The sequence below is a fragment of the Drosophila nasuta genome, chromosome 2R, assembly GCF_023558535.2.
Source record: "Drosophila nasuta strain 15112-1781.00 chromosome 2R, ASM2355853v1, whole genome shotgun sequence".
NCBI lineage: Eukaryota > Metazoa > Arthropoda > Insecta > Diptera > Drosophilidae > Drosophila > Drosophila nasuta.
In genome coordinates, this window is record NC_083456.1 from 14,438,215 (window position 1) to 14,460,967 (window position 22,753).

General features: G+C 40.5%; 4 protein-coding genes and 1 non-coding gene across 5 annotated transcripts; all 5 read right to left on the reverse strand.

Moving 5' to 3' along the window:
* Positions 1–3,169: 3,169 nt before the first annotated feature.
* On the reverse strand, positions 3,170–3,242 carry Trnaf-gaa (transfer RNA phenylalanine (anticodon GAA)). Its single transcript has one exon. It is a non-coding gene; the product is annotated as a tRNA-Phe (tRNA).
* A 13,081-nt stretch (positions 3,243–16,323) lies between these two features.
* LOC132784969 (putative aminopeptidase W07G4.4) lies at positions 16,324–19,459 on the reverse strand. The gene is made up of 5 exons (XM_060790904.1): positions 19,301–19,459; positions 18,832–18,990; positions 17,798–18,074; positions 17,636–17,734; positions 16,324–17,578 (listed from the first exon to the last, which is right to left on the reverse strand). Exons 2-5 carry the CDS (start codon positions 18,846–18,848, stop codon positions 16,442–16,444), a joined length of 1,530 nt encoding a protein of 509 aa, XP_060646887.1. The 5' UTR covers positions 18,849–18,990; positions 19,301–19,459; the 3' UTR covers positions 16,324–16,441.
* Positions 19,460–19,934: 475 nt separating this feature from the next.
* On the reverse strand, positions 19,935–21,075 carry LOC132784970 (protein BCCIP homolog). The gene is made up of 3 exons (XM_060790906.1): positions 20,852–21,075; positions 20,672–20,798; positions 19,935–20,615 (listed from the first exon to the last, which is right to left on the reverse strand). Exons 1-3 carry the CDS (start codon positions 20,972–20,974, stop codon positions 19,972–19,974), a joined length of 894 nt encoding a protein of 297 aa, XP_060646889.1. The 5' UTR covers positions 20,975–21,075; the 3' UTR covers positions 19,935–19,971.
* A 210-nt stretch (positions 21,076–21,285) lies between these two features.
* On the reverse strand, positions 21,286–21,975 carry LOC132784654 (protein Abitram). Its single transcript, XM_060790413.1, has one exon. It carries the CDS (start codon positions 21,973–21,975, stop codon positions 21,349–21,351), a length of 627 nt encoding a protein of 208 aa, XP_060646396.1. The 3' UTR covers positions 21,286–21,348.
* An 8-nt stretch (positions 21,976–21,983) lies between these two features.
* Positions 21,984–22,370, reverse strand: LOC132784655 (COX assembly mitochondrial protein 2 homolog). The gene is made up of 2 exons (XM_060790415.1): positions 22,206–22,370; positions 21,984–22,145 (listed from the first exon to the last, which is right to left on the reverse strand). The coding sequence occupies exons 1-2, from the start codon at positions 22,284–22,286 to the stop codon at positions 21,984–21,986; spliced, it is 243 nt and encodes an 80-aa protein (XP_060646398.1). The 5' UTR covers positions 22,287–22,370.
* Between the last annotated feature and the right edge of the window lie 383 nt (positions 22,371–22,753).

A 22,753-nucleotide genomic window follows, 5' to 3' on the forward strand; every position in this document is an offset into this window, starting at 1 on the left:
CAGTGAGGCAAGAGTTGCTAAATAAGTATACAACAAAAATTATAATTTTGAAACAGATATTTGTATCATTTTGTTGTAGTGTTGTTAATTGTAAATTGCTTTATTAATAATGCCTATAATTTATTTTATAGTTTTATAGTTCTCGATTACTGCTTTATAAAATAAATTATTATCTTTATATTTTTGGGTACAATTTCGTTAATTTTGACTTAAAACCTCGCTTGCTATTTGATATACATAAATATTAATACTTTCATAGTATTTTTCAACTGCACGTATTCTTTCTCAGCATTGTCAAATTCATAAGACTTTTTATTACAGGAGGCACTTACTTAAAATATCATATAGTCTTTAAAAACGTCAGCCTCATAGCTCTTATAATTTTAACTGCGTGTAGTTGTGTCTTCATGCCTTCGTAAAATTCTTAAAGCTAATTATTTCATAATTAAGTTTTTTTTTTAGAAATGTCAACCTCCTAGCTTATACCGCTTAGACTATGGGTTAATAGTTCAGTCAATTTTTATATATTTTCATCATAATATTTTTGAGTAATAGGATTTTCACAAAATATGTTGCCTGCTCCCTCTTCTTGTACCACTGTGCAGTCAATGTTGTTTGGTGGTAGTAAATAGCTTATTCCAGGAGCGACCCTCAGGCTGAGCTCCAACTTTGTAAAGCGTCGTCGCGTCGCGTCGCCTGTAATCTCGCCACACATTGTTGCACTGACTTTGCGTCCCTGCAAGCCTAATACCTTTTACAGGAATTTGTGCTACGAATACACCAAAGTTTACATGCCACGCACACATTCGGCTGGGGGTCGCAACCCTTACAACAGCAACCCAACGTGCTTAGCTAATATATGTTCATATATCTAAGTGTTGCATGTAAGTTGTAAACACGTGCCTCGCCTCGTATGTGGTGCACATTGTGCGCGTAATTGCTTTGACGCTGAGGAATGTGGCAGAGAAGCCACATGGCCTCCACGGTTCGCTGTGTGCCTAGTACAAGTTTGCATATTTCTAAATTCTAAGCGCATCTGTTGAGCAGCGAGCCACCTTCCAAGGGGTGCGAGCTAAAAACGAGAGTAAAAGACGCTGCAGACGACGCACCCTCAACATTTACGATGTTTAGCATAAGGGCAGAGAGAGAGCACGTTTGCAATATGCGACTACATAATACCCTGTAGTGGAAAATCTTACACAATATTTAAATGTTCTTCGCTGCGCAGAACAAAACTACCCCACAGTCGAAATGAACTCGCTGTTCTCTTGTTGCCGTGGCTCAAACCAATCATAAAAAACGCAGCACAAAATCATTTCCTCACAATCTCATCGTAGACAATCGGCACCCCGAAAAGGATCTTTTCACTTTTTTCGTTCATTCTTTCTTCTATTTTTTATTCGCGGCTGCCACACTTCCTGGCCACAAGATGCTGCAATTTGAGGGTGCCCCTTACCATCTTTCACTTTCAATGAGAGACGCACAACAAAAGCAAAAAAAAAAACCACAACAAAAAACACAATGAAATTGTTGAAAAAAATGTCTATAGAAAATGAATAAAAAAAAACCTGAGAGGCTCATATTTTTTTTTTTTTTGTGTTTTATGCAAAAGACACGAGAGGAGACGACAGCAACGTCGTCATCTGAGGGTGCCATGTGGCAAGAGCATTTGTTTTTTGTATTTTTTATGCCAAACGGATATGCGATATAGGCTTGGGCGTAACGAGGCAGCAATCTTTCGTTTCGTTTTATTTTCATTTCTTTTTTTTCTATTCCATATCAAGTCAATGGCTTTTGTGGTCTACGCTTAGCACGCGTCCTAGACGCTGAGGCAGCTGTTGGCCAGCCGCATGCCCCGTGCCCCTTTTTGCATACACTCGTATGTTAGTGTGTGTTGCAGCTGCCAGGATGGATTTATCTGTGGCCCCACCTCCAACTGCAATAGCAGCAGCTTCTGTCCAGGATAGAATTCAATCAGTTGTCCACTTGAATCGCAATTGATTTGTCCACCAGGTCAGTTGCCTACCTGCTTTTCACCTTTCGCACACCCACACACAAACACACCTTTATAGCACAATTGAAATGTTAATTGTTGTCAACGCATTCGTCACACTTTTGCCTCGCTCGCTGGACAATGGCCAGGACATGGTCCGAGCAGGATCTGCCTGCCTGTGGCTGCGTTAATAATGCGATTTGCATTTCCCTTTCCCTTTCCCTTGTCCTTGGCCTGTGTCCTTGTTTAGCCTGCTGTTTGATTGAGTTGTGTCCATTATTCAGCTTAATCTGCACCTTTCCTTTGAGGTGAAAGGCATTTGCTGTGCCGGCTTAGTTCAATTTGCTGTGCATCTTCTTTTGATTGACAGCCAAATGCCTCTGCAGGACAGAGGCCAGATTCTGGACAACTGCAAAAAATTGCTATCAAATTGCAGCCTTGCAGATAAATAACTAAGCTGTTTAGTTATTTTATTAATTATACAAATTTTAGACCAAAACTTTGAAGAAAATCTGCTACTAGAGCATTAAAAAAAATAACATTCATAATGTAATATATGGGTAATTCCATGGCGAAATTTGTCCCGTGCAAGACTTTTTACAGTGAAAATAACATAAACTGAAACAATTTTAAAAATAAGTTATAAAGCTTTAGATAAGCACTATATTTAGAGCTAAGATTGATTTTAGGAACTTCATCTGTTTTACGATAAAATATATAAATTCGTTGATTTTTTGGTAACAACAGAATCACAACAGAAAACAAAACAGAAACAAAATTCCAAAACCATTCTAAGCTCTACTTATCTAGAGCTACAAAAATTAACTTTTCTTATTCTTGAATTTGTTTCAGTTTATGTTATTTTCAATGTTAAATTACCCATATATTATTATTATATTTTTATCGCAGGAACAATTTATTTTCCTTTAAAAAGAATAGTAAACAGAAAACTTAAAATACCTTCACATTATCATTCTTTTTATTAAAACGGAAACCATTAGAAAACACATTATTTTATATTGAAATACTGGGCAAAGAAACAAAGAACACCGAGAACTAGATTTTCCTAACATTAAAAAGTAGAAAATATAAATTTAAATTACAGTAGGCGGTACAAAGTAAATAAAAATATCAAAATAAATAAGCATAGAATTTAAAAATGTCAAAAAAGTTAGATGCCGAAACCCGGGATTGAACCGGGGACCTTTAGATCTTCAGTCTAACGCTCTCCCAACTGAGCTATTTCGGCGCTATGTTCGACGTGGTTCTATATATGCACTAGAATACAGTCCATAGTAGTAAAGGCAGCTAAGTTCTGTGAGCTTATCTAATCGCCTGCATAAATACAAATAACATAATTATAAATAGAATAGTCGAGCGTGGACCACATGGGTTCCTCTGGTCCTCTATTTCTCTGTCTCTCTGATAGATAGCAAGCAAACAATTGCGAGTGCACATGCAAAAGACTAAGCACACGATTATACCGTGTATACAATATATATAAATATATGTATATGTATCTAGTAAAAGTCGCGGCAGTTCAGTTCAGTGTTGGTCAGAAAAAAAAAGACGCTTTGGTCTTAGCCTTAGTCTCAGTGTCAGGCTCAGTGTGCTGCCAAATCATGTTTGTTCCGCCATGATAGCACATGGCATCTAATGAACTGTTGGGGGCGGGGAAGGCTGGCTGTGTGTTGTGCTGTGCTGTGTTGTGCTGTGGTTACACCAAGAGGTGGGGCGGCAAGCCGGTGGTGTTGTATGTGGTGTGTCGCACACACAGCTTTGCTGGGCAACAAATCAGCCAGCGACCAAACCAGAAATGTAGCTGAGACTGAGACTCAAGCTGAAGCTGAAGCTGAAGCTGAGACAGAGGCTAAGGCTTTAGCTTCAGTTCAGTTCAGTTCAGCTTCGGCTTCGTGTTGTCGTTGTAAAAAATGTTTGCTTGCACGCTTTCCAATGGTTGCTGCTGTTGCTGTTGCTGCTGCTGTTGCTGGTCGTGCTTTGAGGTCGTTGCCCTGCTGTGACGTCACCGGTTCAATGGCAAAATGTGACCCAGATTGTCTGAGCTGCACAACTAAGCTTCGGCTCGTAGCACCTTTCGTTGCTATGCTTGAGTGTGTGTCTGTGTGCGTTAGAGCTGGTGTGCTCTTCAGAACAAAGAGTAAGAGAGAGTTAAAGGAAAAGAGAATGTCAAGCTAAGAGTTGTTTGGCTTAGCTGCCTTGTAAGCTATGAACCTCCAGACTACAGTCTTTTGCCCTTGGCTGTAACCCTTTTTTGATATTTGGACAGCAACATTGCTTGCGCTCTCTCTCTCTCATTCTTCCTCTCCCGTTGTCTTCTCTCTCCGCCTGCTTTCTGCGAAATGGGGCCACACGATTGTACAGCTCCCCCCTTCCTACAAAAGCGGCAGCAGCAATAACAGCAGCGACGTCGGCGTCGGCGGCTGTTCAATTGTTTTTGTGTTGCCGTGTCTGTGTAATTATCGGACAGCGTGCATGCCCATGCATGCCCTGTGTGTAGAGTGTGGAGACTGTGGAGACAGCGACAGCGACAGGGAGTCAGAGTCGGAGTTGGAGACAGAACCAAAGCCGGGCCCAGGCGGCAGTGTTGCGTGTAATTTGTTATTTTATTTTATTGTTATTATTACCGCATGCGACGTGCACTTTATTTTCATTACCAGTTTGGATTCTTTTCATGCATACTCACTCACACTTGCATAAACACCCAAGTGTAACTTTGTTGCAGTTGTGTGTGAGCGCATCTAATGCATCGGTATCGCTTGATAGCGAGTAACTTTCCTGCTGGATATTGCACGTGTGAATGTGCCTGGGAATGGGGCTGGAATTGGAACTGGGAATGGGAATGCGAGTGGAAATGGGGAATGGGAATGAGCACCTTCAAGTCTAATTGGAAATGCATAAATGCAAATGATGATACCTATAAATAATAATCATATAAATATCCACGTTCAATCCAGTTCCCACTTTAAAATTAAACGTTTTAACGAATAGAAAATCCCCCTTTTAAACAATGAATCATTACTTGATAAATCGCGATTCAATTGCGAATAATCCAATATCAAAATTGTAGCTTGGAATTTCCTGCGTTTTAATCCCACAATATTTCCCGCAGTCGCCGCAAAAGAAACATTAAAGTCAGCCAAGTGTCCAAATGTCAATTGAGTCTCATAATGTTCGCGACTTATAGTAAATGATGCGCGGCAATCTGAGCAATTTTCTGCAATTCATTAAAACGATTTTGATTCTGATTTGATATTGTTACTGAGCAGTTAATTGCGCTTTTAACGATCGAGCGCCGCTCTTTCAATTTACTGCTCTCTTCCCCACTTACATACACACACACACTCGCAGTTGTATTAACTTGTAATATTCATGACACCAGGCGAACGAGAGAGCAAAACGTAAAGAGAAACTGTCGCTGCCGCTGTCGCCGGCAAGGAGCCTTAAATGCTTGCTGTGCTGAGTGGCGGCCACATACAAAATTAACAATATTTATATAAACAAGTTATAAACAATGTTTGTCTAAACAGTGACAAACACACACACATATACATACATGTAAGCATACGCACTTCCACTATAGCTGGGGAAACCAGTTCGCGGCTGGCGCTCAGTTTTGTTTGCTCCCACAAAGTCACATGGCTGGCGCTGGCTCCAAATGCATTACATGAACGTCGCTGTCGCTGTCACCGCTGACGTCGCAGTTGACGTCAGCAGCAACATCGCCATACTTCCGCATTATTGCAGCCTGTTGTGTTTGCTTACGCTCTCTCTCACTCTCTCACTCTGTTTTGTGCTCTCGCGCAAACAGCTTGCGCTCTCTTCGTGTGTGTGAGTGAAGCTCGCTCTCTCGCTCTTTGAGTGTGGCTCTCTCGCACAGTCAGCTGATTTTGTTTTGCTTGAACTTTTGCCGGGTGCGCTTGGGCAGTCGTAATTGCACTCCCTCTCTGCCCCCTCCCTTGGGCCACTTACACACTTGAGTTGTTTGTTTTGTAGCTGAAATCCGTATCTTGAAACTCTTTACACATTAGCATGTCAGTCGACGTCGTAGCCTGCAACGCCGACGGCGACAGCGACAGCGACGACGACCCTGCCCAATGTCAATCACAACTCTGGCCCTGGCCCGCAGAGCACGAGTTTTGTGGCTTACAAAGAAGCAGGCCAAAAAGCAGGAGGAACGTGTTTCCAAAGCCATTACAACAAGCTCTTCATTGTTGCTGTCTGCCCGAGTGTGTGTGTGTGTGTATGTGTGAGCTTATGAGTGAGCTTTACTGTGGCAGCATTCTTGTTGCATGCCTTACACTGACAATGAAACCCAAATACATATAAATATATAATACGCACACACAAGAAAGCCGCCAAAAAAAGAAAAGAAAAGCAAAGTACGCACATAGAATCGAAACGCATTAAATGTGTGTGCATGTATGAGTGTGTATATGTGTGTGTGCTTGGGGCCTGGCCTCCAACTAGCGACCGCAACTTGGTTACAGCAAGTTGGTATTGTGTCTGTTACACGCTGCATACATATGTATGTACACCACACACACACACACACACACAATGACCACTCATATGGTTTTTTGTATTTTTTTTTGGGAGGTGAATGGCCGCAACTGTCGTTGCCACTTTGGTAACACCGTGGCGCATTAAACGTAGCAGCCGCGGCGGCCAAAAGCCGAAAAAGCCAAAGAAGCCACAGCGTCGTCTCATCAGCCGAGGCTTTTTGGCAAAGGGTAAGACAAAGAGCGAGGCGAACACACTGGACAGCGAGAGGAGGGGGGAGTGGTGGGAGAAGGGGCAGCAGCTGAGCGGGGCTGGGCCAATGTTTAATTTACTTTGCATTTGTTTGGCCAAACTCCAGCAGAGCTCTTCTTTTTGTATTTTGGCTTATGATGATGACGCTCACCGGGAATGTCTAACTGACTGACTGACTTGACTGACTGAATGACGGACTGTTCTTTGCCTGGCTGACTGACTGACTGGAAGAGCGCAGAGTTTGACGGCACAGAAGAGACGTAACTCACGCGTTTTTATGGCCACACAAAAGTCGGGTTGCTGTTTTTAGGGTTTTTCTTTTGCTTCCCACACTCTGATTCCCACTGATCCTCGGCCAAAACTTATTGTGGTGCGTGTGTAAGTGCATATGTGTGTGTGTGTTGAATATCCAAAATGTATTGCCACACATACAAAGTATCTTGGCGTGTTTGATATGCAGTTGCATTGCCAAGAACCAATATTCAAATTGCAATAAATCACATTTACAATACAGCTCCAGAAAGTCTACACTTGCTTTGGAGAGATCTTCAAGCTCAGCGAACTTTTAAAATTTATATGTAACTCAAAAATTTAAAGATGCAGAAAGGATATTTAAATTGTAATAAATCAATTTTGCAATACAACTCCAGACATTCTGTACTTACTTTAGAGAAGATCTTGAAAGTTATAAAAACTCTCCTTAAAGCTGAAGAATTTCTACACTTTCTTCGAAGAAGATCTTTCATCTCATTAGACAAGTTTTCAGATTTTTGGTTATTACGGAAAGTAATTTGGAATATTCGATAAGTATGTTATTTTTGTGATCTTTTTTTATTGTTCAATATATAAAATTGCATTGTCAAAAATATATATTTAAAATTGCCATAAATCAAATACACAATATCAAAGAACCACTAAAGAAACTTTCCACTTTTTTCTACCACAGATTTTTCCACTCATTAATCAACTTTAGTCATGTATTTGCAATTGACAAATTGAAAGATACAAAAAGTATCTTTGTAGTCTGCTTAAAATGCAGTTGCTTGGCAAAAGAATTTAAATTGCAATAAATCAAATTTCTTTTTCGTTTAATTTGCACTTTCTTCAGTGAAGATTTTTCGATTCTTAACCGAATTGAAGTCTGCATAAAGTATCTTTGATATTGAATTGGAGTTTTACATTGGCCATTAATCAAAATTTGTAATAGCAAGCAACAACAAAAGAATTTCTCCACTTTCTTTAAAGATTTCTACACTTACACAAAATTACTTGATCTTAGGAGGAGATATCTGCTGGGCAGCAGAGTTACATTCCATCTCATTAGCCAACTTTACAGATTCATATGAATCGGACAAATTAAGATACACACATAGATACAGATACAAAGACAGAGACAGAGAGGCAGTAAGAGATACACTTACAGAGACACTCAGATACAGATACAAATGCAGAGATACAACAAATACTTATGTATGTATACAGAGCGTGTAAAGTAAAACTAATTTTGTTTTAATTTCTCCTTTCGACACATGTTCTCTGTTCGCGTGTAATTTTTAGCTCGCCTAGAGGTATTTGACCCTTTGGCTCACAGCTGATTTATGGGAATTCATACGTGTCCATGACTCTCCATCTCGCATCTCCAGCTCAACTACTACTGACTATATATCTGTTCTGTATGTATGTCTATTTGCCACTCCCGGGTTCTGACTTCTGAGTTCTGAGTTCTGGACTCTGGATTTCGCTTCTAGCTTCCTCCACATTGCCAACAACCTGGAATCGGAGTTGAATGTACGTTTTGCGTGAAAGTTTGTAAGTTTCATGTTGGTTTTTTTTTTCGTTTTTGGTTTTTCGTTTTTTTTTTGTGTGTGATTTGTGCTTATAGCCAAGCTCTCTAGCTCTCCTCTGTTTGTTTGTTGCTTTGTGGCCCACAGACCGAGCAGCGACCAGCTGTCAAGCTACCGAAATGCCAAATACCAAAACCCAAAAATAAAAGAAAGAAAGACTGTTGGCCAGAAGCGCAGCCAGGCAGCCAGAGCTATTGAAGAAACCTAATTCATGACATGCTGACCATATTAATTTATCTTCTTTGTGCAAAATTTCGTGCATGATTTGGCCATTACCAACTTGAACCATAGCTCAAGCAATCGGTATATCACACTGTGATCAGTTGGCCATATCTTTTCTATGTGTATGTGTGTGTCTGTGTGTGTGTGTCGTAGTTGAATGAACCCGCGCGATGCGTGAAATGTTTCAACTTTTGTTAACGAGATCATTGACACTTAAACGCGAAATGCAATAAGTTTGTTACCATGCCAAGCATTTTCCCCAGTTCCCGGTTCCCGATTCTCAGTTCCATTCCCGCTCTGATTCTCACTCCCATTCCCGAATCCGTATCCAATTCCAGCTACGCTTTTATTGGCATGATCGTGCACTTTTCGTTGATAACAAAATTCGTAGAAACATAGAAAAAGAGTCATGTCGCAAAGAAGAAGCTAGCGGGATGCCTCCATGTCTCCATGTCTCAATGTCTCTCCATCTGATCAAGATGGTCAGCTCTTTATCATATTACAGATGGAGTAATTGATGTACTGTGTTGAAATCATAACAATGTCACTGTACTCAAAGCTTGCTCTTCACTTTGTTGCACAAGAAAAGTGCGAAAGATGTGCAACAATTAATGGACATTTTTTTCTGTACTATATAAAAGAATTTATTAAGAATATTTTATCTTATCTTATCTTAAACATCTAGTGTTAATAAATATAAAAGTATGTACATATATTAAATTGATTTATTAGTTTAAGTATGTATACTAAATCATCAAAGAATTTAAGCAATGAAAGATATCAATAAAGGTGAAAATATTGATGATATAATGTTTTTTTTTGTGTTTTAAGTTACCACCCGACCCATGGACAGGGGGAATTATTTGATATAATGTTTAATATAATAATTTATTTAATTTTATACAACCTCAAGGATTACATACTACCAATAAAAAAAAATAATACATGTAAAATTAAGCATTTGAATTTTTATGAGATTTTATATTTTGCTAATACATTTCAATCTTTATATAAGAAAATTTAATTAAAAGAAATTAATTTAGAATTGATCAGACAAATAAAAAGAAAAGCAGCCCCAGCTTAAAAGTTAATACCGATGCAAGTGAGATAAAAATAAAATGGAATTTTTTAATAATAATTAATTTTACTTAAAGTAATTTTAAGATTCAAATAAAATTATTATTCTCTTCATTAAAATGAATTTAAAGTCATCCAAAATATTCAAAACATTAGAAATTTATTTAGGGCGATTTAACAATGTTAAATTTATACTTAAAATTAAAAAAATTAACCAAAGTTATTACAAGTTTAAAAGAAACATAAATAAATTAATAACCATCTATTTGTGGCTCTGTATTATAAACGTTGTGTTATTAATAAAATGTATGTCTATGTTATTTTCTAAATTCTATAATAATTATTTTCGTTAGACAAACTTATCTCTTATTTATTTATTGGCACTGTTTAATAAAATCATAAAACGTGATTCACACATTGCATGATAGCAAATGTAAATTTAAATGTTTTAAACGCTCTCTTTTGTGGCATGTTAAAATATACTAAATTCCCTGCTCAAGAACTTTATACGGATTGGTAAAGAAAAGCAAAGTTAAACGTTTATGTGTTTTATAGAGCATCATTTGAATAATTTTCACATTCTTAAGACTTTCATAGAAATTAGCATCAATAATGATATGGCAAAATGAAATAGCAAAACAAACATTTTAATCAGTTCTGTTGGGTTCAGTGACATCTTATCAAATGAGGAGTATGTATGATATATGGTATAGTATTGTATATAGGGAAGATAGAGAAGCAAATCAGTGCAGAATTCTTCACAAGGAGCGAAAGAGAGAGCGTAATTACTTCATTATAATGGCGGCAAGAACTGAGTGTGAGACGTCGAGAGAAGATGTGAGTTGAGCTGCAGAGTACAAAGTGAGTTAATGATAATGGTTTCAATTACTTGGAGGGGAGGCAACCGAAGAGGGGGAAGAACACATGTGGAAGCAAACAGAACGAACGAACGAACGAACGGCCCACAACAAAAGAGTAAACAAACATTTTTTGACTTTTTAGTGGTGTAAAATATGCGGAAATGCATTTCTATGGTCTTACTCTCCACACACTCACACATAAACAAACACACACACACACAAGTCATGGCAACTTCAGCCGGTAAACTTGCATGTGAACAGCTCTCTCTATGTGTGTGTGTGTGTGAGTGTGGCCCGAAGATGACGATATTAATGTGGCTGCAGAGGTAATGATGATCATGATAATCACGTGAAAACCAAACCAAACCAAACCAAGCAAAGCTAAGGCAAGAAAGAGAGATAAGAGAGAGAGCGAGAGCGAGAGAGTAGAAGAGAGACCTGTTTGAAGGCATATAATAAGAACACATTGGCAATGCAATGCAGCTGCTGCACTGCAGCGGGTTGAAGGCGTGATGGGTGATGGGAGATGGGAGGGGAGAGGCACAAAAGTGGGTGCTGGCTGCTTTGGTTGCCTGACTCTTGGCTGCAAGCAATGCAATTCAACCAAAATGGCAATAACAACAACAAAACTGGGCTAGGGCTGGATGAAGAGAGGGGTGAGAGGCAGGCAGGAGGAGGAGGGGCAGCAGCAGCAGCAGCAGCAGCAGGATGCATAAACGAGACGAGATGCTGACGATCAACCCATAGCCCAAGTAAATTACGACTGCAAGTCAACCAGTCAAGTTAGTCAAGACAACAACAAGTCGCTCTCGCTCTCGCTCTGTTTCTATCTCTGTCTCGCTGAGAAATGGCTAAGAAAGAAAGCAAGCAGCAGCAAGCAAGCAAGCAGCATCCTCCGCTGTGCTTTTCTTCTCTTTACGTTGCTTTTTTTTTGTTGTATTTACAAACGGGCGAAAGGTTCGTTGACCGTACAAATAGTGACCCACTAACATCTGCGAGGTACGTTCACCCTAGTGACGTATTACTTCCATGATCGAAACCGAAGCAACAACGAACAGCAGCGACAGCCGAAGCCGAAGCTTAGACAACGAAGCGAATGAAACCGAAGCGAACCTGGCTCGAAGCGCTTTGGGCCCGGCTCGATGGTCGATTTGTTGGTTTGAAGCGAACCAAAAACAAAAAGCTGTTACTGTTGCTGTTTGCCGCCTAAGAGCGCGTCTCACTGTTAAAGAGTCGCCACTTGAGCGCGATGCGGAAATGTTGCATGTTACACATTTCCATGCAACACTCTGAGAGCGAGCGAGTGTGAATGTGTATGTGTGTGTGTGTATGTGTTTATTTGTCAATTTTCGCTATCTAAGCAGACATCTTTATCAGCGCCTTTTAGCAGCATATTTAAGCCCAAACAACCAAACTCAGCTGGATCTTATCTGGCCAAGACCAAGAGCAAGAGACCACACCTAACCTTTGGGCAGCCTTGGCAATCGGCAAAGATTTGCCGCCAGCTCAAGTTCAAATTCAGGCGAAAACCTGAAAAACACAAATGCCATGCCACATGCGGTGAAAGTAAAAATTCATATTTTTTTTTCTGCCTTCGTTTCGGGCGCACAGCGGCACGTTGCAGTCGGCTGTTGCAAGCGCCTTCCTTACCACTTCATTAGAGGCCAAGGCAATGCCTGTATCTTTCTTTTACTTTCGTTTGCTGTTTTCCAAATAATTTTGCCACAAAATAAAAAAGAAAAAAACATTTTCACAACATGCCGCATGCCGCACACAGAGGCAGAGGCAGAGGCAGAGGCAAGCGGCGCGCTGATCATGAACATGACACAATATTATGGATTATGAGCCGCACACTCTCGATATGTGTGTGTGTGTTGGTTGCAAGGAAAATTGGTGTGGCAAATACATGTTCATATCAGTTATCTCGTTTTTCGGTTCATAATTCACAGTTTATTTATGAGTTGTCAAGGCAACAGACGCTCTTTGTCAAGTTCAAGGTGATTGCGACTTCGCCTTCGACTTCGACTTCGACTGCGGCGCCTGGCGCTGCTGCGTTTAGATCACACTTTGATATTTATGAGTTTATGCAGAAAATTGTCTCGTCGCTGCCCACACACACACAGTGAAAAGGGACTTTCACACGTTATGAATGGAAGGAAGGAAGAAAGAAGCAATTGCATGGAGGACATTCAATACTTACTTGCAGCATCCTTGAACCTTGAATTGAGGGCAACGAGAGTGCCACACACACACACAATGTGGCACATAGTGTGGCATCTTCCGGCTGATTGGGCACATGAGAATTCGACTTGCTTGAATTTCGGCTAAGCTTGCAGGATTCTGGCAAATTGGCTATCAAATAACTTTCGAGCAGCAGCTGCTGCTGTTGCTGTTGTTGCTGCTGTTGTTGCTGTTGTGGTTGCTGCTGCGGATTCACACGCTCGGCTTAGGAGGCGCATCCCGCATAGCCATTTGGTTGGCCATTTGAGGCGTTGCAGCCCAGCTTCAGCTTCAGCTTCCAAATTGGCCAACAATTTTTTGCCACTTTTTGCAAGTGGCAGCAGCAGCGGCTGCTGCAATCATTGGATTAATTTTAATATGTCCATGGCTATAAAGCGTTCACATCGGACTCAATCTCTGAGAGGCTCGAGACTTGCTGCATCTATGATTATGGACTCACGGCAATCGACTCGACGTTGCACACACACACACACACACTACATACATACATAAATACATAGATATATAAATGTAGCAACGTTTGGTTGCCAGCTTGGCTGCGACTGTTGCTGCTTGCCACTGGAATTGCGACCTCTTTGGGAGCGTTTGTTGCTGCTGCTGCTGCTGATGTTGTTGTTGTTGTTGTTGCTGCTGCCATGTAGCTGGTTACGAAACCCCAAGAAAAACTTCCGCATTCATTTAAGATCATTTCTGTCGTTGGTGCTCCAAGTGTTGTTGTTATTGTTGTTGTTGCTGTTGCTGTTGCACCGGCAGCAGATTTGCAACAGCCCCCCCTCATTTGGTGTTGCCTGTGTGTGTTGTTTGCTATTATTAATGCCGCCATCGCCGTCGCCACCGCCGTCTCGTTGTCTCGTCGTTGTTATTTTGTTTTGCTTTTGCAGTTGCGTTGTTGTTTTTGTTGTTGCTGCCGCTGCCATGCGAAGCGCGTCGCTGGTTTTGTAAATTTATGGATCAACGTTGCATACCGCACGACAAGGAGTCAAACAGCTCACAGCTCGCAGCTCGCAGCTCCCAACTGTGGCTGCCAACTCGTCTGCCAAGTGACAAGCTCCAAAAGTGACAAGGTGCTGCACAAGTCCACTGACAATTCAACTGATTCCACTCTGCGGGATCACAGATGTCCAGACGTGGGAGTATCGGACAATTGCGAGCAACTCAGCCATAAAAATTGCTAGAAATAGTCTGTGTTTTTGTAATCTTATTTTAGTCGCAAATATGAAAGTCTTTCAAGTTTTAATACCTACTCCAAATAAATCTCTTGTCTTAACTAATTTTTTTAAATCATTCTTACAGATCTTTTAAACACAAAAATACAAGTCATATTTAATTTTATTAAGTCCTCTTATGCTCTTTTGTTGAATTCTTTATGTACGCATTATAAAAATGCATATGTTATTAAAAAGAAACGAATCAAGTACAAGTTGGAAAATATAATCGCAGAGAATGTAAATTATTAAAAAGTTGATGTAATTTTAAAAAAATGTATAAAAAAAATAATACACAAATAAAATGAGTTTCTTATATTGAATGGTTTAAGGCAAAGAAATATATATACATGGAAATTTATAATCAAGTAAATAATTAAATGTTTAGGAATTAGAGTAATTTAGAAAGTTTAATGAGTCTGCAATTTTAAGACATGAATTTCAATCCCACAACTGATTCCCTCAATTCAAACTCTATTTTAACATACACCTTCAAAATTAAAGTAAACAAGTTTTACGATTGTTTTTTATATTATTTAATTTTGTTATTATTATTTTAAATTATGGGTTATAAGAAATGTGAAAAATTGACTAATTCAATAGCTTAGTCGTAAACATTCTTCGCCTATTCATTAAAGATCTCGCGTTTTGTTTTTCATATCCTCTAAAAGTGCCATTAAGATGAGAGAAGCTCCAACCCGAGCAGCAGTCGGAAGGCGAGAGCATTATCTTGTCATCTTAACAAATCGTTGGTCATCTGCTTGGAGCTGTGCTCCGACTAAACCAGTCCTGCCATAATCAGGTCATGCCTTGCCTTCTGGCTGCTTAACGGTTGCGGAAAGAACGTTTCCAGGCAACAAAAAACTAAACGAAAAAAACAAAAAGAAGAGAAGCAACTGTTTTGGACTGGTCCATCTTACCAATAAATTCACACTAATGGCTAAATAAAAAGAAAAGACAGCGAAAGAGGAAAATGTTTTACATTTGCCGCTCATCAATAATGAATACCGTTAGCTGCCGCATCGCATGCAACGCCATGGGGAGGCGTCTCCCCCTCTTTCTCTCTCTCTATCGCTCAGGCATCATGACCATATGCAACTGGTTGTCATTGTCAAATGTGGAGGCATGCGTCAATAAATTACCTAGAAGCGCACCCAAGACCAAGAAGAGCAACAGCAACAGTAACAGCAACAAAAAAAGTGCAACCACGGACGACGCGGACAATGGGAATGGGAATGGCCAATGGACGACTAAACTGGCAACAGGCAACGGACAACGCGCAACTGGCAACTGGCAACTGGCAACTTGCAACGCAACGGTACATTATGCAATCACGGCATGAATGAGACACTCTTGACCGAGTTTCCAAAGCCAGGCAATAACGGTAACGCTACGTAAGCGACAGCTGACAAGTGGCCAAGAAGAGAAGACGCCGCAACTGCGACTGCGACTGCGACTTTAACTAACGGGTTCTCAACGCTCTCTGGCAGAAAACGAAAGAACCGCCAACAGATTCAAGAACTTAAAATGCAGGGCAACTGCCACTTATGCAAAAAAAAGCAAAAAATTCATAAAAAGAAAGAGAAAGAAAAGAAATGATTAACGAGAAAAGTAAATAGGGAAATTATGCTGCAGTAATTACCGACGTGATAGAAAATACTTATTAGGGAGATGTATAAATTATATATAATACTATAATGCGTAATACAGAACGATGCATAAAATTAAAGTGTGTATCTGATGTCGTATACTTAATTTTTTTTAATACAGAAATTATGAATAACACTTGCAACTACTAAAAGAGTATGTTTATGCTTGCATCTGTTTTTCAACAGTTTATTAATATATAAATTAAGAATGTATGTTAATTTCTCAAGGCGTATACTTAATATTTCCATTTTAGTCGTATATTGAACCCTTTTCGATAATTCACCTTGTTTAATGCAAGATTTTCACAGAGCGGAAATATATACATATTATGAGATTATACCATTATTAGATACTATGATAGCTGAATATTTTGAATGGAAACGTCCCAATTCAATATGAAAAAGAAAAGAAAAACCGTAGTCTTATAATCGATTTGTATAGCAAACTCAAAAATCATATTTCAATACAAGAGACGTTAGTTTATTCACAGTGATATTAAGAACGTGATGCATACATTGGATAATTTGTGATAAAGTTGAATAAGTACGACCCGTGGACGGGATTCTATAACTGGATCTAATCGATCAAATGGGTCTTGACCAAGGCAACAATGGGCGCTGCTGTGGGCATATCGGGCATCTCGCCAGCACTGCCAGCGATATCCAGATGCGTATATCTGATGGGCTTGCGCGAGTCCAAACCGTGCTTATCCAGACCCGTGGCCTGGATCATAAATGCCGCAGGCACTTGATGACCACGCTGAGTGCGACCCGATGGCAAATTGTTGCACTGCACAACGTCTTCGCCCAGCGCTTTGCCAGCATTGAAGTCGAAGTCGCATTGACGCAACACTGAGACCTCGAAAGGTTCGCCGTAGACTTGACCAGCTGCCTGCAATTTGCGGGCATGATCCGCCTGGGCGGCCACGCTGTTGTCCACAATGATCGATTGTCCTTGGCCGGCCGAGATGAAGGCGTGTCCCGTCAGCGTGGCAATGCTGAAGATGTGCGGATTCTGAATGTCCTCCTCCACCACCAGCTCCTTCATGCGGCACAGCGCATCCGCCATGCACATGCGTCCCTCGGCATCAGTGTTGCCAACACGCACACGCACGCCAGCGCGTGAGGTGATGATCTCATCCGCCACATAGCACTCCTCGCCGACAGAGTTGCGCACCAGGCACAGGGCGCCAATAACGCGAATATCCTTGGGCTGCTGCTCAGCAACCACCTGCATGAAGCCAGCGACGGCAGCGGCACCGCATTTGTCGCGCGACATGCCAGCCATAACACCGCCGGCCTTGATGTCGGCGCCACCAGTGTCATAGGTGACACCCTTGCCCACCAGCATGAGGGTTTTGCGCGCCGGATTGGGTGGCGTGTACTCTAGATAGATGATGCGACCCTGATGACGCTCCACCTTGTTGGCCGCACGATTGACCGCGCCAAAGAGCGGATACTCGCGATTGATCTCGTTCACATCGTCGATCACCTTGATCTTCAGCTTATCGAACAGAGGCTTCACATAAGCTTCCACTCGGGGAGGCGCCATGCGCTCGGGATCTCCGACGCCAATGTCGCGTGCAATAAAGCGACCCGACTCCAATACCAAAGCTTCCTTCACGATGTCCTCGGCATTGGGGCTATCGATCATCAATGAAAGCGAAGAGATACGTTGCTTCTTGTTGGGCACATCTTCGCGCAATTGAATGGGCTGGAAGGTTAGACCGGTTTTAGAGATTTATAGTTTAAATTAGATTCATTTACTTACCACATAGAGTTCCTCGAGTGCGCCCAGCACGGTGCAGAGCTCGGCATGGCTGAAACGCTTGCTTTGTGGCACCAGCAGCATGGGAGATTTAAAACCGGACTGTAGATAATAAAGAAAGATCAGTGAAATATTAAAGGAAAGCCAGTTATATCCATCCCCTACCTTAATCGCGCGTTCCAGCGATTGCTTTGCTGCCTTCTGATAGCAACGCACATCAGCGTAGTCGGTTAATTCCGACACGGGAGCATAGATCACTGGCAGATTGAGGTGTGGCGACTTGAAGCAAGAGATGACTTTATCGAATTGCTTGTCGAAGCTGCGATGCTCCTCAAAGGTATCGGCCAGCTCTGGTGGCACACATCGATCAATAACGCAGAGCACATCATGAGCACCAGATTGGGCGAGAATCTTGGACAACCTGACCGAGCAAGGCAGTAATCTAGAAATAAAATAAAAAATAGTATAAAATACAACAATATAACAAATTTTAGGTATTCCTCACATTGATTTTATTTAATCAATATTACAAAAAACAAATATTATATGTCTATTGATAATGTATTCTTTAGAAAGCCTAATATTATGGACCCAACATTGTTTTTGTTTAAATTAATCTGATTAGATAGAAAAGTTGAGAATGACTTTTATATTGTTCTAATAAGGCGCTCTATTATTAAAGAAAAAATAATAGTATTAATATTTGAATTATTTTTTTAATAAACATTTAAGAAATACATAAAAATATTATAGTTGAATAACTGACGCGATTGACAATTGTTAATTATTGAAATGCAGTTGGGTCACGCCTTGATTGCCAGTTACTTTTATTGTTCCGTTTCTCAATCAGCTATTGTTTAAATGAATTCATGATACGCCCACCGACTATCTTATACTCTGCCCCTTGGCAACGCTTGTTGATAAGCGCGATTATCTAAAGTGCGGTAAATAACCTCGATTGTGATAAGCTTAAAGTAATGAAGTGCTAATAAAAGTTGTTAAACTTTCAGATATTTGAACAATCTTCATGCGCAAAGACATAAATAAAGGCAAATACTTATAACAGGACTACAGTGGGAACAGTACTAGGTTATAAACTGTACGCAGTGATAATGAAAGGAGTAAAGAAGAGTGAGAACAGAACTAGGGTGTTAAGTGTTCCCAACGATCTGTTCCCATCCGTGCAGATGCAAACTTACTTATCGAGTCGACTCATGTCGTTGGAGAGCTTCTTGATGAACACAAAGGCGAAAGGCAGTCAGCAGGCGGAGAGAGCGAGAACTGCAGCGAACGGCAAACGAAGCGTCACTGATTCAAATTGGAATAACACAATGGAGTGAGCGCACTGGAACTGGAAGCTGTAAATGGAATTGGAATTGAAATTCGCGATAAGGTGCTGCCGATTGTGGTATTTTTTTATTTTGTTGTTGTTGTCTGTTTTAATCGCGATACGTCGCGACTCGCGACAGGGAACGTTGATAAATTTGTTGTGTTACGTTTGCGTTGCGCACAAGCCGCTTTTATAGCGCGAACTGCTTTTTGTTTATGCACACAAGTAGCAAACAAACAAGCTATGAATAATCGTGGGTATATGTTATAATTGAAATTGTAGCATGGGTGTGCACAACAACAACAACCCCAACAATATTGCAATCGACATCTACTCACGTTGCGCTAAACACTCGTCAATCGGATGGTTTTTCTCTTGCTAGTCACGTTCACCGCTTGTGCTGTGCTGAGTTCGAGCGGCGGCAAAAGGCGAAAGCAGCTGACTGTGCTAAAATGCCGGCCAGCTGATTTAGTGGTAGCGTTGCCAATCATAAAAAATATACACTAATAAACAAGTTTCGGGGGTAAATAAGAAATCTTTTGAATTTTACTATTTTCTGTGAATTATGATTCAATTTAATTTTCAACGTATATTTGTTTATTTATAACTCTCCCTACAATGCATGCATGAATCATTTATTTATCAGCAGTCATTCTGCACTTACAGCACAACATTGTATCTTTCGGATAATACACTGTAGAGACATTGTGCTCAATATCTTGTATCTTTTGTTGGCGCTTCAACTTTGTACTTAACGAATACAGCAGTCAGATACAATGTTCATTATTTTTTGGGTATCTGTTTTAGACTTTCAAATTTTGTATCTGATATATGCAGCCCATTGAAAATGAGTTCAACACACTTTTGTATCTTTAATTGTAGCTACCGGTAAATGTTCACTATTGTTCTTTTCTATCTTTCTACATGGATAGATAAGATAATATTCAATATCATTTTGCATTTTTGACTTTTAAGATTATAAAAAAACGAGCCCTTTGTCTTCAACAATTTATTCTCCATTGATATAGCTTTGTACATCCTTAATTAGCTGCGGCAATTTATTGGCATCCAGTGCCAAAAGCTTTCTATACGGCGTCATCACGGCATCGCCTTCCAGCCAATCGCCTGACATACCAGAATCGCATTCGGAGGCCACCGAATACTCAAAACTGAATTTAGCACGCTCCGACAGCAGCTCGTCCTCGGCATTCGTATAATGATCCTCGGCTGGTTTGCCCTTTTTGGCTTCCTTGCGATACAATTTCACCAGCAACAACAACGTGCCAAACTTAAACTTCATTTTCTTGGCCTTGGCTGCATCGATTTCCTGTTGCAGATTCTGCAAGAGCGGCACCGAGATCTGTGCTGGAATGTTGATAAAGCGTTCGTTGATCAGCAGTCCAACATCACGTTGCTCGTTGTCCAGTAGTTCGCTCAGCTGTTGCTGCACTTGCTCTGTGGCATGCGCCTTGGAGCGTTCCAGCAAATAAGTGCGCAACTGTTTGATGCTCGGTTGATCCTTTTTAGCCGAAAGATTTAGCACTGAAGTGATGCCAAAGATTGTGCCATCCTCCACCATGTTGTCGTCGTCAGTTTCGCTTTCGGCGCCATCATCCTCGCACTGGCAAATCACGCTGCCAACATAGTTTTGAGCTGCCAACAACAAATGAAGTTAGTTGAATGAAGTTGGGTTTGAATTCATTGTTTACCTATAAGCAAATCCGCCATCTGGTTGCAATTGATGTGTGCACGCAGGAAGAGTCGCTGTAGCAGCTGTGAGATGCCCTGAGAATCAGGATCAACTGGGGCACGTCCTTCAAAATCTATTTGCACCTCCTGTGAATCGCAAAGAATTAGTCACAATTTAATCTACATTTTGTTTTGTTTACCTCGTTGCCTCTGTAGGCATCTGGATGCTGTTCGCCATCATCATCATCGTCACTCGAGCTGGAGTCTTCGTCATTTGGATCTACTTCCATAGTGTTCAGGTTCTTGCGCTTATTGGCCGACATTTTATAATTATTTAATAAAATTAATTCACCAAACAAATGCCGCTTGGCTGTATATAAAGCAAACAGCTGTTTGTGCAGCACACGTGTTGCATCGCGTTGCCAACCAAAACAAAACAGTGCTGCTTTAATTGAACCATTGTTGGTATAAAAATACTGCAAAGAAATAGCAATGCCTTTTCAGTATTTTTCAGCAGCTATAGAAATGCCGTTACTTGTTTCTTGGCTTCGCATTGGAAATTTTAGGCGGGTCGGTTTTATTTTTACAATAAGCACAAATAAAAAGTTTTTTGAAATGTTATATTTCATCGTTCGTTTTTTTTTTTTTATGTGAACATAAAATTAAACATTAACAAAGTGTTGCGCGTGGGTTGATTCTATGTCTCTGTCTTCACCTCGGCTTTCACATTCTTCAAGCGTTCCTCGTATTGCTCCTGTGTCAACAGACTGGCCTTAATGCCATCACAATTGTCTATCTTGGGCAGCAATATGCCAAAGTAGCCAGCTCCCTCGGCAACTCGTTCCAGCATCTTAGGATCCGCAACGAGAGCTGTGTTCACCTCCACCAACTTGCCGCGAATGCAGCTGGGTATCTTGTAAGTATTCCCTGCATTTGTCTTGAGCAGCGCTAGCGTTGTCTCCGCTTGTAAAATCATTCCGCCTTTTTTGGCCTTGCCCTTGACCACATTTTGGCTGCGATCTACGTTGCCCACATCGTAGCTAACCGACTCAATGCCCTCGGAATACGCAGGATGTGAAGGAGCCAAGCAAATGAGGCAAATGCGATTGGAGTGGTAAAGCACTTGGTAAGCGGCACCACCTTTTAAATAGTAATAACGTGTAAAGAAGCGATCCACCACGCTAGGATAGTTTTCGTCATAGTTATCGGTAATCGGTTTCACAAATTCACCACAGATCTTCTGCTCTTCGTGTTGAAAATAGTACGGCTCCAAGGGATCCTCTTGCGCTGTGGTGGGCAACGTTTGTGCATCGATTGTTGCCATTATTTTGGTTAGTTGGCTTCTTCTCGTAATAATTTCTCTTTATACCTGGACTGACGCTCTCGAGCCTTGGCACGATTCGCCGCTGAGCGAGCCACACGTTCCGCTTTTAAGCACTTTATGACTTGATCGTCGATTGAGTTACAAATGCCGATGAACTTGCCAAAACCGTGCTGTGAATGAGATCGAGCAAAATTGGTAATTTATTTCATTAAACTACTTTAATTACTTACATTGTCGTGGCAGGCTTTCAGTTCTTCAATTAGTTTGTTGCACTCCACGCTATGCAAATGAGCCGACAAATCGGTGTGCATCTTCAAAGCAAATAAATTATTTATTTACTTTTCGTTCCTCTTACGCAAATGTGTTTTTTTGTGTTTATCGTTATCGATAAAAATGTCAGTCAGCTGTTTCTGTACTTCAAGCAAACACTATTTAACGTCATAAATTATACCAAAAATATACAAATTTTACAAAGATATATATTTTTATTATTTTGCATTTTATTTTCTATTTAAAATATCTCTACCAATACCATATCGAACCCAATAATTATATAAAATGCCACGATTATATATAAATACATTTAATATACCAAAAATGTTACCTAAAATAAAGGGTGACCGTTTGCATTTGAATATAACGACAAATTGAAATATAAAACAATATAAGAATTTTTTTTTGGTTTTTCTGTTTTTATTTACCCGCTCTCACAATTGATTTTACAAATGTTCTCAGTTTGTAAAGGATATTATACATATGATTATCAATTTCATTAACA

What these genes read in the sequence shown, in the direction of transcription:
- LOC132784969 (XM_060790904.1), bottom strand. An exon ending in CGCTGGAACGCGCGATTAAG is followed by an intron (nt 17,735 to 17,797) that starts GTAGGGGATGGA and finishes TATTATCTACAG; the next exon opens with TCCGGTTTTAAATCTCCCAT. An exon ending in CACTCGAGGAACTCTATGTG is followed by an intron (nt 17,579 to 17,635) that starts GTAAGTAAATGA and finishes CTAACCTTCCAG; the next exon opens with CCCATTCAATTGCGCGAAGA.
- LOC132784970 (XM_060790906.1), bottom strand. Translation starts at nt 20,974, where the DNA reads ATGTCGGCCAATAAGCGCAAGAACCTGAACACTATGGAAGTAGATCCA. An exon ending in ATGCCTACAGAGGCAACGAG is followed by an intron (nt 20,799 to 20,851) that starts GTAAACAAAACA and finishes TGCGATTCACAG; the next exon opens with GAGGTGCAAATAGATTTTGA. An exon ending in GATGGCGGATTTGCTTATAG is followed by an intron (nt 20,616 to 20,671) that starts GTAAACAATGAA and finishes TGTTGTTGGCAG; the next exon opens with CTCAAAACTATGTTGGCAGC.
- LOC132784654 (XM_060790413.1), bottom strand. Translation starts at nt 21,975, where the DNA reads ATGGCAACAATCGATGCACAAACGTTGCCCACCACAGCGCAAGAGGAT.
- LOC132784655 (XM_060790415.1), bottom strand. Translation starts at nt 22,286, where the DNA reads ATGCACACCGATTTGTCGGCTCATTTGCATAGCGTGGAGTGCAACAAA. An exon ending in TGAAAGCCTGCCACGACAAT is followed by an intron (nt 22,146 to 22,205) that starts GTAAGTAATTAA and finishes TCTCATTCACAG; the next exon opens with CACGGTTTTGGCAAGTTCAT.